The sequence below is a fragment of the Diachasmimorpha longicaudata genome, chromosome 9 (genome assembly GCF_034640455.1).
Source record: "Diachasmimorpha longicaudata isolate KC_UGA_2023 chromosome 9, iyDiaLong2, whole genome shotgun sequence".
NCBI classification, from domain to species: Eukaryota; Metazoa; Arthropoda; class Insecta; order Hymenoptera; family Braconidae; genus Diachasmimorpha; species Diachasmimorpha longicaudata.
In genome coordinates, this window is record NC_087233.1 from 7,732,370 (window position 1) to 7,749,042 (window position 16,673).

A 16,673-nucleotide genomic window follows, 5' to 3' on the forward strand; every position below is an offset into this window, starting at 1 on the left:
TTTCAAGAATGTCGCGTGTCTACGGGATCAAAAATATTGAGTTTCGCGCGTAATATCCGCTGATAATGATGAGGTGTTTACGAGAAAATTCTGAAATATTTTCCTTTTTGAACTTCTGAAGATAAAATCTTTTGAAACTCCAGTCTCAAAATCATTCTGTCTAAGGACAGCTCAATCAATCACCATCAAATCCCCCTCAAAAATCGCACCATTATCTATAAATAAGCTAAACAATTTGCATCTAAAGAATAATATCCAACCTCACGGTGACAGCCGCCAACAGCACCAGGAATCCCCTCGAAATAATCATTTTCACATAAATTCGTGTTGCACGATAATCCCAAGGGCGTAGTCCTCATATTTCGCTATAAAAATCACTGATAAACTCCATTCCCCAAAGGCTCCAACGACCAATCGCCGAACGCCCTTATAAAACCGTAAAAATCACTGTATCCTGAGCGTGCCAAATATCTCAACAATCACTTCACAGAGCACATAAACCACCCTCTGAATATTGCACCACAAAACGATCTATCACAACTGTAAAGAAAAATAATATAAAATTGCACCGCCTGACGTTCCCCAACCACAAACAATAATTTAAACCTAACAATAATATCCGACAGATTATCACAGCTGCGTTGTAGTGAATTTTCTCGGCTGATAAAAAAACGGGAGTGAGGTTGTTAAATGTCCAGGATGCACTGTCACGTTGCCAATTGTTGGGAAAATTTCCGCATCTTTCCGCATCTCAAGATAACTCACAATGAATTGTTAAAAAATGAAAAATTCTGCTGCGATTTAAAATGTCGATTTTTACGGGCCTTTTGTATTACTCTTGCTGTGGCGTTCCGTCGCGTACATGCGACGGAGATGCTACAGAGAGATGCTACAGTCCACAATCTCGAGGCAACCTAAACTCGAGCAAATTGCCTTTATCCTGTGTTACGACGAATCAACGTGGTATCCATGACGGGAAGAGAGCGACAAGCGAGGGCTCGCTACTGCGCCAGGCCTTGCCAAATGCCCATTTAATCATCAGTGCTCAGTGCTCACATCATTCACAATTAAATACTTTGATTAATCCAAAAGACCCTGACTTAATCTTAAGCCAAAAGATCGATATTCAATTTTCAATCACTTTTTATCCGGATAAATGACGCGACAACTTCCACTGGGAGACTATGGGTATTTCAATAGTCACTGGTGGCTTCGACTAAGCACTTAAAGCACTTGTTAATTCCTTTTTATTACGTTTTTTTCAATTAATTACCGGGAATAGCGACAGTAGGATAGCGCACGCTTTGACGCCTGGAGAGCGACTGGGGTTTACCTTCCCGCGCGCACCGCCGAGGGGGCGCAGCGGCGCTTCGGCGAGTCTCGGCTCGACCTCGGCTAAGGCCCAATCCCTCCCCGCGGCGACGCTGGAAATGAAATTCCAGGCGGAGGAGGCATACTCACTCTCAGGTACAGAGATTTTTTCTTTAGGGGAAAGCGGAAACTGTGGTCTTCATGAGCTTTTAAAATTGATTTTTCTCCACAGAAAAATATTAAAATTCCACTCGGCAGACAATCGATAAACCTTTCCCCTTCAGTAGCCATTTAAAAAGACGCTTTCGATTTAAATTCAGGGGCTGAAAATGTGTAGTTTAATTTTCACTTGTTTGTCAAATGGGGCCGAGTGAAAGGGCCAAGAAGGGAATGGGGGAGGGGGGAGGAGGCGACCCCGTCGAAAATCCAGCAACAATGAATGGATTTTGCTCTCCAGTTGACAGTCCCGGGGGCTGCTCACCCCTCAACCTGAGCTAACCCCTATGGGCATAGGGTCTAGCCCAACAGTGTGACAGATTCACCGGTGTTTCTCATGCCTCCCTTTTTATGTCCCCACAGGACAGAAATAACTGCATAATAAAAATAAAAATTTCCCATCTCTTGTTTTATCTCCAAGTTCAGGAGCTCATACTCAGTCAGTGTTTCGGGACCATGACCACTTGCAAATAAAAAGAACCGCTGAACATGTTTATGAAGCCTCAGAGCGGGAGTGATTCACGTTCTTGAGATGATGATCGAGTGGGGAGAACTCGGCCTCGACGAAATATGTCAGCCCGAGAGTCCAGGGGAACCAGTCTCCCCTGCAGGTTTTGGATGTTCCTCATGTATAAAACTTGTGCATGGTTACAGTGTTGTTTGTGTTAGTAGGGGGACCCCTCAGGGCCGGACGCGCGGCCAGGCGCACAAAGGCGCCTGATCTCTCTCGTTGTAGCCCTCGGGCTTATACCATCTCTTCCATCTCTCTCGCGCGAAAATATCATCGCGTCTCGGAACGGAAATGTGGGAGTTCCTTGACGTGCATGAACTTTGCACGTGAGGAACTTTTAGTAAGAATTTCTGGAGCCAAGTTTCATTCAGAATTTTGCTTTACTGCTCACTTGAGAGCAACTTAAATTTATTTTCATTCTCTTCCAATTCTTAAAAAAATATATCGCCAAATGAAAATGTAGAGACAGTATCGCCGAAATAACCGATTGATCAAGAGAAAAGATTTAATTCCTCCCAATCGTTACCATTTCATACACCTCCTTTTATTCTCTTTCTTGTACATAATTAATTATTGTCCCTCTAGGGCTAATTAATTAGGCACACGATTGGTCATCGGTCTAACCCTATGCCAATTAAGACCTCAGCCCTAAGCATTAATGCCTCCCGAGGCGCGAGCGACCTGTTCGATGGTTATTTCCTTTCGAATTTATCCTCTTTGTCTTATGCCCTCTCATGTACTCCTTCTCTATATCCATTCTCTCTTCAAACGTATTTCTTCATCTTTTTGCTTGCTTCACTCGTTCGATTCTTCTCTGTACCTGCGTGCGAACGATCGTACCTCGTGTGTACGTCTTCGCGGAGAAATTCTGAACCCTTTGGGCCTCGATTCAATAGCTCCGATTTTATCTGCCATGTAAGGCTAGTTTTTTATCAGTGAAAAAAATGTTTATTCAATTTTTCTTTCAACTTCCTCCTTAAAATTATGAATAAAATTGGCCCCTCTTGAAAACTGACTATTAGGGAAAAAAAAATAATATTTCAAATTAATAACAATATCCGCCATTCCATCAAATCTCCTCCTCCCTATTAATTTTTTCCCTCTGTTTTTACTCATCTCCGAATAACACGATCGTAATTAGCGACCCTATGGGAAAAGCATAGCGGACCAGTTTTGTCATTAGCGGTATATTCAGCGTTGGAAATTAATGCGCACCCGGTTAAGAAACCACGGGCCACGTTTAATTGACTTCGAATCCAGAGGGGGGGGGAGAAAGGAGCTGAAATACTCTGGAAGGGAGAGATTGGATCCACGAGTTGAGTATACTCATCAGCTGGACGATGAGCGGCCATCAAATTTCTCGATGAAAACATTTTGGAATGAGAATACATTAAAGGCTCGATCGCTTGATTGCCCTTCGATTTTCAGGGGGGGGGGGGGGGTGATATGGAGGCAATTTCGTTTTTTAAAAGGGACATTTAATAATGGGGAGTTGGGTGTCTGTAAAATCGGATTTGACTAGATTCGATTTTTCCTATGAGGAAATTGAAGATGTGACTTCGGAAACCAATGACTATTCACTTCACTCTTTATGGATCATTTTATATAGAATATAGATATATAAAAACATTTGCAAACTATCCTGGGAATGATTTTTTCCATCGTCTCACGCATACAACATAATCACGCAATTCCGTTCTACTTTGCATCTTGAGTCACGCGTGTCTGCGGTGGAGTTTTCACGTTCCAATGGAAAAATGAAGTGCAATGGGCGGGAGGGTGAGGAATTCCTCGATGTATATTAAGAGACGAGAACGTGTTGCGAATGGGATAGAATGTTATTTTTTTATTATAATTGGTGAGATATTGCAAGAGTTGGCTTTTTGTAGAGCAGGGGAATTATCTACTCGGGACATTTGAGTACAATTTTTTTTTCCAGTGTTCATGATGTAATTGGGTGAAATAGAGACGTTGAAGAAGTGTTTGGGACTAACGCGCGATGGTACTGTGAACTGAGGACTTTCCCACCGTAATTGCGTGAATTGAAGCGACCCGATAATCATTACGTCAGTCATTGTCATAGCTGTAACGAGGGTATTTGCCATTTCACTTGGCTATTTCCTATTTTCCACAGTGTGAACTGGTTCCGGGGGTAGAATATCATCGTCCCGTTAATAACCCAACCCCCATAAAATCCAAAACAAGGTGAATGCCATTATTACCCATTCCCGCGAAGGACGAATTCTAATACAGCATCCAACACTTTCAAATATCCCGGGATTAGTGGTATTAGTGATTGCATCCAGGCAATATTAAGAATTAATAAGCGCGGCGGGTAATATACTGGCGTGAGTCACCGCGAGCCCATGGAATAGGTGATTTTAGCGGTGAAGAAAGAGGTGATAGAATGCTTTCAAGTATTGCATTGACTGTCGTGTGCGCTCAGTTGATTATTGATAGACGGGCCATCGACACGCCCTTTGGATAATTAGACCACGATCAGCAATTACCCACACCCGTTCGATTATTCTTGACTATCTCCACTCATTATTCTATTCTTTTCTCTTCTATTCTAAAAAATTGTAAAGGTTCACCGAAAAAAAACTAGTTTCTGTTGAATAAACCTATGGAAAACACCCCATTCACATACAAATTTTTTCTCCGCATTGTTTCATAACCACTAGATTATAATTAAGTGTCTTGAACTCCAGTACATGTCCTCTAAATCCAAATGAATTCATCAGAATTATCATGGAGTGAGACTTGCTCCATAAAAGTCGAGTTTCAACATTTTTATGGTCCCTTTTTTATACTTCAACTTTAAAAAAACCCGTTTAAAATTTGAAATATTTTATTCAAATTTCCGAGAAAAAAAAATCCCCACAACTTTAACTCACGTATTTTAAAAACTAGTTTACATTATCCGCCGTTTGAAAATCCTCTAACATCAGAGCATTCTGTGGAGCTTCATTTGACTCAAGTGATCAGTGGCTTTATAATCATTCCATTATTTAGTTAAAAAAAAAATTATACAAAGAATTTAAATAGCCAAGGAAATGTGCGATTCTCATATCGCGACACATGTACCGTGCATTCGTGGGAGCACTATTGAGAATAGCTTCCCGGGCGCCTCATTGGCAGCCACGTGAGTGCAATTGGTCAGGATGCATGCCATGATGCAGCGTGTAACCTATCAAGACCAAAGTAAAGCCAAGTGGTGGTCTCAATGGCTGTCGAGCTGAGGTCGCTTGTTGATCTCAACCTATAACTATTTAATAATATGGTGGCATGTCCACCTGGAGACCAACACCAAGTATGCCACATCGAAGTCTCTATTAAGCCTGCAGTATGCTGCAGCTTCCCCTCATCCACAAAACTGATGATCCATCGGAATGGCATCAATTCCCAGTGTCGAAGGGAAATAGAGATTTCTAAAGAATTATTGGGTTGATGACATTCCTCCTTCTTATATTCATTATCTTGATAATATCAGCTATTAAATCGTGTAAGTGCCACTCTTGCATTTTATTTCTCTTGGAAAAAGTGGATATATGTGGAGTATTCAATTAGACGAATAGCAGCCATTATCAAGCCCTTTCAATCTCATTTTCACTTTTCAAAAGAAGTAGATGGAATACAATTCCATCTAAAAATGCAAAACTGCAAAATTGGTTGGAGGGCTTTTTCCGATAAGAATATCTTTTCGATTCTCGATCAATCCGTTATCCAGTTAATAATGAGACTTTTCCCATCCAGAACAATCCGCGAAATTGAATTAATAAAACATAAAGAAAATTCAGTGATCATTCGAATCAATAGGAACTCTCTCCATTGTTACTGACAAACATGTCCCCTTTAACCATTGAATTACGTACAATTTATAATGAACCGTGTGATGTCCCATCTCTCCATCAAATTGGATTTTGTCATTGGCGTTCCAGACGTCCACTTCTCCCCCCGTGATCAATTGGTAATTGGCCCCGGTAAAATCAAGACGACACTCCCGCGGTAAAGCAAGGAAGAACAGGGGAAAAAAAAACAACTCCGCCTTTCTCCAACTCAATGCGAAGCCGTGGTGGGCCCCCTTTCTACACTTGTAAGAGCCTTCATCTATGGAGGGGAAACCGTATAAGACCGGACTATTACTGCGGACTGAGTCTATCATCTGTGGCGATCGTGAAGACGCGGACATGCCCCCGGAACGTACGGTTTAGGTAATCATTTCGACCAAAAAGAATAGTCACAAACAAGAAGACGGTGAGTAAAAAGTCAGCGGAGAGAGGGGGACGAACTAAAGTAAAATAACTATGGGTTGTAAATCTAATCGAAGCCATATTCGGTCACAAGGACCTGAGCATGCGGAAGGGAATGTCCTTCAATATGTTAGTTAACGACTCTGAAATTGAACGATGAGCTATAAATGTAATGGCTGGTGTGTGAAAAGAAACTGCAATGTTTTATGCAAATTTTTTTTTTTCGATTTAAGAAACTAGACTACACAGGAGGCATATCCTATTATCCTCACATAATGTTAAAGGATTGTTGTTTGGTAAAGGAAGTGTTCTTCCCATAGATTTTGGGAAAAACTAGACCACTCTGAGGGGATAATCTATTATTCTGACATTATGTTAAACTACCATAGTTTGAAGAAAGAAGTTTTCTTCTGAGGGAGCAATGATGATTTCTGTAGTTAATTGTTCGAGTTGAAGACGCAACCCAAGTTGGGCTTGGCAAACATAATTTGACAAAGTTAAAACTTACTTGTAAGATCCATGAGTATTGTGACAGCTTCCATGAACACAGGGATCCCGCTCGCACTCATTAATGTCATCACCACAATTCGGCCCAGTGAAACCAGGTGCACATGTACATCTATAGGTATCATCGAGTGATTGACATTCCGCAACATTTCTGCATGGTGAGGAGGCACAATGATCCTGTCTCTCGCAGTGCTCACCTGAAATTTCAAGAATACCTTTATAATTGTCTTGTTTTTTTTCTCTCCCCCCTCTGCCATTCATCAATTTTTTCGTCAAACAATATTTCCTGCAACCCCCTGATTAGTGGAACTAATTACGAAGAGCCACTAAGCCACTGCATTCTCTCCTCGGTCCAAAGGATCCGCCGCATTGCTCAGCAATTATATCTAACCACAAGAGAGGAAACATTGTGCCTAGATTTATTCGTCAAGAACGCGTGCCAGTCATGTAGAGAAAACCTTCGAATACGGTGTTATTAAGAGCTCTTGAGATGAAAAATTGTAAAAGCTCTGGCGTTTGAGTTTCTCACGCAATAGCCTTTTAAATAAAGTATCTTGAACAATTTTTCTGACCGAGATAGAGTCACACCTCGTTGACTCTGATGAGAGTTAGCATATATTGGACAGATAATTATACAAATGTGAGAGTTGCATTTGTAATAACGGAACTTTTGCAAATCGATCGCGTAATCTCCTTTGCTGCTTTTACCTTGAATTAGCCTACGCAAATAGCCGACCAATGAATAAGGTCCTTGATTATTGCATATAGTTTTTTTTACACTGATTGCCATCATTCACATTTTCATACCTCATTATTTATTATTTTTGCAACCCAAGCGACAAGGTCTCTAAGCACAATTCATTGGCATGAGTCAGCTTGAGATATCTCGATTGCCTAGAATAACACGGCTGATTGGGCATTATTGATCTGATTGTACTCACCGGTAAATCCAGTTGCACATGTGCAGGTGTACTCCAGGAGGGATTTTAATAGGCAGGTTGCACCATTTTGACAGGGAAATGAGTCACAGGCGTTTGCTATTGGTATTTCACACAGGGATGCACTGTAACCGACTGGACAGACACAGGTGAATGAAGGTGTACCACCCCATGGGTCTTCCTTTACTAGGCAGGAGCCACCGTTTTGACATCGGGGCCCTTTGTGACAGGGATTCAAGTGTTGGCAGTATTCTCCAACGTATTTTGATGTGCAGCTGAAATAAAATTTAAAAAGCATTTTAATATAATGAGAAAGTGGATAATTTTAAATTTATATCATAATAATTGAGAAAAGCAAATGTTCATATTCTAAGGTCATTTCTCACTTTAAATCATTTTCTTTTTAACCTGAGATCCTAGAGACCCCTCTTCCACAGCGAGTAACGATTTTATGTTATAGCCATTCATTGCTCGAACTTAATAACTTTGTTATAAAAGTTAAAAATTACAGAGTAATTTCTACTTTGTAAATGGGCCATCAGCTCCAGTTGAATACTTCAACCTCAACCTTTCTTTTATTGCGAACGATGTTTCCAGTTTGAAAAAGTAAATGGTTTTATTTTAAATGCATTTCTCACTTGAAATAAATATATTTCCAAAGAAACATTTCAGAAATATTTCTTGTGCAATTGACTAACAATTTCGCGGTACAACCATTCATTTCTGAATAGCAAAAAATCTAAAAACCATAAATTGCTGTGTAACTCGCGAGTTTGTATAGTAAATGGCCAACATACTCCAATTGAATCCCTCAACCTCAATCATCATTTCATTACGGACATTAAAATTCACCCCCAATCAATGCTCCACCACGGGAAGTACCTGAATTTCCTGGTAATGGCCATCGTAAATATCGAATACGACGAGTTTACGAAGATTCGAAGTTGTTAAAACTTTACTCATTCAATTAAACTCAGACAGTCAGATATTTACTTTTTTTTTTTAAATATTCTTCCCATGACAAAATCTCGATCAATTCACAACGTGTTCTGATCACAGATTGTTTTGCGCAATTTTTAATGTTCAATGACTAACTTGGGGGATGGCCATCTCGGGTAATGGTACATCCCAGGTAGGAAATGCCAATGTCCACGAAACGGGCCAGGTCTGGCACGAGACTGGCTTGCCAGATCTGGGCCACCAAGCTTGGCCCGAGGCATGGCCAGACCGGCAAAGAGCATGGCTTGCCAGGCTTGGGTCACTAAGCTTGGCCCGTGGTATGGCCAGACTGGCAAAGAGCACGGTTTGCCGGGCTTGGGCAACCACGCTTGACCCGAGGTATGGCCAGACTGGTAAAGAGCATGGCTTGCCAGGCTTGGGTCACCAAGCTTGCCCCGAGACATGGCCAGGCAGACAAGGGGCATGGTTTGCCAGGCTTGGGTCCCATATGGAACAGCATTCCAAAAATTGAATTCTCATGGGGAATGTTCCTTCACTAAATTTTTCGTCCTTTGATTCTCCTTCTTCCGAAGGTACCATTATTTCTTCTGAACATACTATTTCAGGGGAAAATATGCGTGGATATCACCGTATACCACACATTCTATGACAACAGCCCGTAAGATGGCGTGTTGAGTAGTCTGATTGTGGCAGTAGACATGAGTGTCGTGTGCGGCAATTTATTATTTTAATATTACTCTTTTACTATTGTAATATGTCTCAGAGTTCATATTCACGGGTTAAAAAATACAGACATTTTCATCAACTGAAGAAAAAAGAATCTGTAAACGTAGAAGGCGCTAAAGAAAAAACTCCGGATTACAGTGAACGCAATAATGCCGATGAGGAAGAGGTTAGTTTGCCAACAGCCAATGAAATAACTATCCGTAGTGGATCTATTGTGGATCAAATTAGTGGAGATGTCGATGTTCGACATCTCGATGATAATGCTAGTGCTTGTGGTGATAGTTGGTCGGGTGGTGATGGTGATTGTGGCTCGTATAAGCATCTTAATGATTGCATCAGTGAATCCAATAGCAGCGTTGGAGACAGGGATGAACCAATTCTTGGGGGCTCAGGTTGTGATGGTGATTCAGATGACATTGACAATGATTTCAACAAAGTATTCACTGACAGCATTGGAGACAAGAATACACAAACTCTGGACAAATTGGAACCGCGGGGAATGGAGCAAAAAATTAATCAATGGGCAGTGAAATTCAGAAGAGCTACAACAGCAGAAGCAATCGATGAATTGTTAGCCATTTTAAGAAGTGAAGGTTACACATCAATACCCAAGACTACACGGCAGCTTTTGCAAACTCCCCATTGCAGACACCTAACAACCATGAGAGGAGTTCATGAGATTCCAGGTGAATTCATTTATTTGGGAATCGCCTCGGGACTCAGAAAAATAATTTCAACTCAAATTTATCGAGAAAACGACATTTCTCTTCTGGTTCATATTGACGGTATGCAGGTATACCGGAATGCTAAGAAGGAAATTTGGCCAATTTCAATAAAAATACAGCATCCAAATTACACTACCAAACCCTTTGCTGCCGCGATTTATTGTGGGGATGGGAAACCATTATCAGCCACAGAATTCATGACTGATTTTGTTGAAGAGGCCAATGAACTCCAAGAAAATGGTTTGCGCATTGATGACAAGGTTTTTGAGGTGAAAATTGTAGCAATAGTGGCTGATTCGCCAGCTCGAGCATTCATTTGCTGCCACAAAGCTCCTGGAGCCTTCTATGCCTGTGGAAGGTGTTTCACCAAGGGCATTACAGTAGGTTGTGGAAGACGAGGAAAACGCATATATCCAGTGACCAATGCAAATTTACGCACTAAAGTATCCTACGAGACGCGAGTTCAACCAGAACATCATTATGAAGGTTCTGTGTCCCCGCTGCTCTCTTTGGATAGATTCGATCTGACAAAACAAGTGCCATTAGATTTAATGCATTTATTCTATTCTGGTAATATGAAATGGCTGCTGGATAAATGGCTAACGAGAAGTTCAGCCCAGAGGATCAAATTAGCTGATGTTCGTCGGCTTGATGGTATTATGAGGTCATTAAAAGCCGATATCCCTATTGAATTTCAAAGGAAAGAATTTGATGTGAATAATATCTCAAGATGGAAAGCATCACAATTCAAGTTTTTCCTTAATTATTGTGGTATCGTCGTGTTACAAGATTTCTTACCGAAACCTTTACGTTGTCATTTCTCATTATTTGTCTTTGCTAGCAGAATTTTAAACAGTAAGGAATTCGTTAAGGATTTGAGTGAATATGCTGGATCTCTGCTAAAAATTTGTTTCGAGACGTTACCTGATGTTTATAATGATGAAGGGGCTCAAGTTCTCAGTTGGCATAGTATCATCCACGTTGCTAATGATGCCCAATACTTTAAAATTCCTCTGAATGAGCTCTCAGCGTTTTGGGGAGAGAGTTACATTGGTTTATTTAAAAAACTCGTTCATTCTTCGATAAAACCACTCACACAAATTATCAACAGACTAACTGAGATGGAGTCTGGAGGAACCATGGTAATTAATCAGAAACACATACTGAGTGATTGGGTTATCGCGAGAAAGCCTACAACGATGATAATTGATGGGGAAATTCATTTAACATCAAATATGATCAACATCAATGGTCTAACCTTGACGACAAGTCATCCAAATAACGTGGTACTCCTAGATATTGAGAAAGTTTTCGTAATTTCACAAATTCTCGTTAAATCAGGAAAATCCAAAATTTGTGATGATCTTACTGGTATATATATTTTCGGACACCAGGAAAGTAGTAGGGAAGAGGCGTTTAGTTATCCAGACTTTTCCAGTCGAGTAGGAATATTCTACATTAAGTCCTGGGCAGCTGAAATGACATGTAAGAAGGCACACAAAATTAAACACAAATGTGCTTTATTAAATGTAACTGGACGACAATACGCCATATCCCTCCTCCACTAGAAAATAACGTAAAAATTGTTCGCATTGTGAAATGCAGTTTTTTTTTGGTAAGAGGGTATATGAATGAGGGTATATGTTTTAGTTGAACTCGTGATTAAAATTGTGGAAGAAACAAACAATTTTATGTTTTAAATCAACAATCGACATGAAAATCCGATCATCGAGGTCGTTAGAAAATTTCAATAGTGGAGTCGTTACATGCAAGTGGGACATAAATCGGTTAGATCTGGCGTCCGTGTACATAACCTTTCATAATTGCTCGTATCATCCGTTTATCGGGCTTTTTGTCTCAAATTCGGATTTCACCAACTAAGTTGACGGTAAATTACAAGAAGTGAGAATTTAATGTGAATTAAATGTGTGTTAAGTGTTTGACAGATATTTGTGATATAATCGTTTTGAAGGAATAGTGGCGCTAAAAAAGAAGCATCAGTGGGGTGATGACAAAAAACCGTTCAAAACACATGGAAATAGAAACGCAATTTTTTCTGTTAAATAATAAGCTATATGCATCATTCTGCAAAGTTATCAGTTTATATGAAACTACTCGAAAACACCAGGTTCAATTGTACGAATCGTGATTTTTTTTCATAACCTAAAATGTCGGAAACCTCACATCCATCTCGCGATCCAAAAAATCTCAGCGAACCATTCGCAGTCATCGAATTTCTCGAGAAAAACGAAAAAGGGCTACCATGCATTGATTTGGTGCCGAAAAAATGGTTTAATAGTGCAGAAGAAGACACCTGTAAATTCCCACCGACAACTGAATATCATCTACTTGACGACTACTTGGAAAAATTGCACTCGCCCAAGGACTCTTGGCAAAGTTATCCATTTTGCTTCATCACCGGAGCAGGTACAAAAATTGAAATGACTCCACTTATAACTTGATGAATTGCTCGATGGGTTCATTTCAATATTAAAGGATCATATGTTGATTGTGTTCAGCTGATTTGGATCAGGGTCGCAGAAGATTAAAAAAGGCCCAAGTAACTCTCAACTGTGAGACAACCGATGGTGAAAATGATCGAAAGGGGGGGAGGTCCGAAACTTCCTCGAAAGCAAAAATTTCAGCAAAACCCTTAACTGCATCAAAGTCTCAACTAAACAACATCTTTAGTACTAAAATCCCGATTCCACCTAGAAATCAAACTCCAAAGTCTGGTAAGTCCTGTTAATATGAAGTAAAAGTCAATTATCAACAATTATAACCACTCTTAACCCCAATTATTCATCCCCAATTTATTCAACTCTCGTATTTAACATCAAAAGACCCATCGTTCCCTAAATTGGGAATTAGATTGACCGAATTTTTGAAATCTTTTACAAAATAAATATTAATTATGTATCTGTGCAGTCATTACATGTGTATTTGTCTCGAAACATCGTTTTAAGAGAGAATCGCATTGAATGATTTTATAAGAAAATTTTTATTATGTTGTGGTCGAAAAATATTAGGTTATTTTTTTTTATTGCAATTCTTTACTCATCAAAAAATTGAGTCGCTAACAGAAATCACTACGTGCGAACAAGATAAAGTGGAAAATTTATGATTTACACTTGATATGATTGTTTATACATAAAAGCATTGGAATGTTGAGGGGACGAGAAACGTTCCATTTTTCCCCACCATCTCTTATGTAGGAAAGCATTATAATTCTGTTGTGAAGAGGTAAATCAAAGTGAACATCTACGGAAAATGGTAAAATTTTGATAGAAACCTTTTTTGTAGGAGCGATAGGTTCTACAAAAAAAATATTTTTTCAAATGCATGCATTCTTTCCCCACTTTGAAATAGCTATAAAAAACAAAGGCTGGAGACAACTTACGTTGTGTTACTACTTCACTACAAACTTGTAAAATTTCGTAGGTATACAAGCAAAACCAAAGACAAGATTTCAAAGCATTTACCAGAGTGGATCTGACTCTGAAGACGAAAATCATGATTGTCTTATAGCTAATCCTGAGGAGATTCGAGCCTCAAAGGCTCAAAATAATTCTGGCTTTTTGCAAATGTCGAGTAAATCGCGATCTGTACCAACAGGTAATAAATCAATTTTGAGGTAATATGGGACTGTAGCACGTAATTCTAAGTTCGTGTTAATTAAATGATCCGGGCAGGGATAAATCATCATTTTCAATAATTTCCAGGTGCATGTTTATCATTTAAACAGCGGTCAAGGAAGAATATTACTTTGCTTAAAGACGTCGAAACTGATGAATCTGAGAGCAATGATTCCTCCGATGGAATTCTGCAGTCACCTACAAAATCGATGGACTCAGCGAGAAATACAAGAAAAGAACTTCATTTGACACCTCCTTCACCACTAGTCCATAACGCTTCAGGTAAAATCGGCTCGGATATTCCATGACCAATCATCGGCCAAGTTCCTCCCGCATGAAAAAATTTATATTTATAAATATTTGAAAATGGTCCAATTTATATTTTGAACATTCTTTACAAAATTCGGAACTTATATAGAATTAGATTATATTATATATTTTTGGTGGGGGCTTGGGTAGTTTTTTTTTCATCTGATGCTGCTACCCATCAATTTATATCGTTTGGTCCTCCTTTAATTTCATAAGGTAACCGAAAAAGGCGTGCATCGTCTACTACACGCGCTGAAGACGGATTGAATTCGATTGTGAGCCCAGGAACTCCAAAAACTTCACGATCAATGATGGTACACCCTGCTAAGATGCCAAAAATGCTGGGACCACAAAACCAGTTGTCATCTAGTCATTATGCTGATAATGAACGTCGAATCCTGAACTCCCTTCGAGATTACTTTGATCAGCAATTAGATGAAAAGCTCGAAAATTTAAGACGCAGGATGGCTTACGATTTAAAGCAGTCTATGAATGAGCTCAAGACCACAATCATTGGCACTAATCTAGCCCCAGCTTCTGGTCCTAGCTTGCTTGAAATACAGAAGCAGATGTCTACGCCACTACCATTTGAAATGGATGATAAGTTCCAGGAATACGAAGCGATATTGACAACGGACCCAAATCTCGTAGAAACACTGGTAATATATCTGAAATTGATCGTTTTTCTTCTTTTTTATGTAAAATCAATAAATTGGGCGGTGACACATGCACTGGGTTCGTTTTCTGGTGATGAAAAAATCTTTCATCACCGGGACTCAAGTCTACGTCACTGGAACGCTTTGGTTATAGAACCAACCCGCTGGCGATGAGCCCAAAGATGTCTTCTCATGTTCATAAATTCAAAAAAATTTCCCTTCTTTTATTTTTAGCGATTATTCATGAGAGTTTTGATAAGCAATAAAAAAGAGATGAAAATATGTGTTTCCACTATCCTATCTGCGGTTCTGAGGAAGACAGTGTCACTGCACTATTCTGGTTACGGAAAGGAAGCTGGCGGAAAGAAAAAGAAAAATTTTTATAACACTACAGTATGCAAAGTGCTGATTGATGTGATAATTGAGGTAATAGGATCCAGCACTGATGAGAAGAAGATAATGTCAGAAGTAAGTACTTGGTTGTCACGTTCTGGCGATCGAGAGGGTGGGGGTAAGGAACGACAACGCGGGTCAAGTCATCATAACGAGAATAATTCAGTTTGTTCCTTTGATACCAATCGATAATACTTCATTTTTCCGGGATAAATGGAATTGTAAAATCACTGTGTTAATATGACTCCATTAATTCATTTTCGTAATTGTATTAGTTGTGATATTCTTGATAAAAGGTACGATTAATAGGAAAAGTTTATATTATCAATATATTTTTATCGCGAGGCGTTTCATTGGGCAGAATATATATTAATATATGAATATTGTTTAGTATTCGGCTGTCATTGAAGTATTAATTATATTTATTATATTTCTCCTGGCGAGGTCGGAAATCCAGAAGATGGAAATAACAATTGGAAAATGTGATGTATCTTAGCATAATAAAGTATTTTCTATGTCATTTCCTCATAAGTTAGATCACGGGAATAAATATCCGTTGTTGGTTCAGGGATTAAATATTATGTCCAAAAGTTTAAAGGGAAAAATAATAAGTGGATTTTTAATTTTTAAGAAAAATTCTAATGAAAGTAATTTCAGCCATTGAGAGCTGTTTTCAGTATTTGGTGATTCAAGTCAAATAATATTTATAAGGTTGAAGTTTCACAATCGGACTGCGTCCATATTCCCCAAAGATTTCAAATTTAAGGGTTGAAATTAATTAGTTATATGTAATCCTATCCAAGACTTTTTTATATTTCTAAGTTTGTTTGAAAGAGTGAATATAATAAGCAATATTATATAGAACTAGCACACAATCAATGCAACTAAATATCATTCTATGTTCCGGAGTTGCAGATGGAGAAGACATTATTGTAAAAAAAGGACGTCTTTCCGAGATGAAAAAATAATTCTTATCAGGATAATTCGTATCAGCAATTGTCTATGGATATAAGAATTAATTCTTATCATCCATAGCGGAATAAATTATCCATAATATTGCTATTATAATGACTGTTTTCATGCTTGAATTGAAGCACGATAATTTATCAATTCTAAACTACTAATTTAAAAAATAACATTGGTGCGTTATTTTGTTGGATATTTTGTTAATACAATCTTCGAATTCTGAAGACTGACTGCTAATATTATTAGATTGTAAGAGAGAGTTTATTAAGACTTAATATGGTATGTCGTATTAAATTTCGGATTCAAATGATCTACGTAGATTATTTATTTTAAAAGCGGATGAAAATAATCCACAAAAGATTTTTCTACAATTTATACCTGCAATCATTTTTTTGAGTTTTCATATTCTGTTCGCGGAAAAATCTCATAGTTGTGATTATCTTTCATGAAAATTGGAGATACAAACACTGCATATCTTTAACTGTTCAACCAAAATCGGATGAAAACATGTACTATGTCGATAGGAGGAAAAAAGTTTTTGATTGGCTGAGTTTTTTTGTCAATAGA

The 16,673-nt window shown here is 38.8% G+C and overlaps 2 protein-coding genes across 4 annotated transcripts in view; one reads left to right on the forward strand and one right to left on the reverse strand.

The window, feature by feature from the left end:
- The window catches only part of LOC135165881 (neurogenic locus Notch protein), a 110,732-nt gene that overhangs the window by 53,128 nt on the left and 40,931 nt on the right, over positions 1–16,673 (reverse strand). For 2 of the 3 annotated variants that reach the window (XM_064127650.1, XM_064127649.1), the window contains exons 3-4: positions 7,740–8,011; positions 6,800–6,995 (exon numbers count right to left, since the gene is read on the reverse strand). In XM_064127650.1, coding sequence (XP_063983720.1) covers positions 6,800–6,995; positions 7,740–8,011 — 468 coding nt within the window. Of the gene's footprint in view, positions 1–260; positions 1,309–6,799; positions 6,996–7,739; positions 8,012–16,673 lie in introns of those variants that run through there. The other variant, XM_064127651.1, reaches the window with a different exon arrangement.
- On the forward strand, positions 12,301–15,882 carry LOC135165890 (uncharacterized). Its single transcript, XM_064127670.1, has 6 exons — positions 12,301–12,574; positions 12,667–12,882; positions 13,589–13,762; positions 13,870–14,064; positions 14,308–14,750; positions 14,982–15,882. Exons 1-6 carry the CDS (start codon positions 12,316–12,318, stop codon positions 15,330–15,332), a joined length of 1,638 nt encoding a protein of 545 aa, XP_063983740.1. The 5' UTR covers positions 12,301–12,315; the 3' UTR covers positions 15,333–15,882.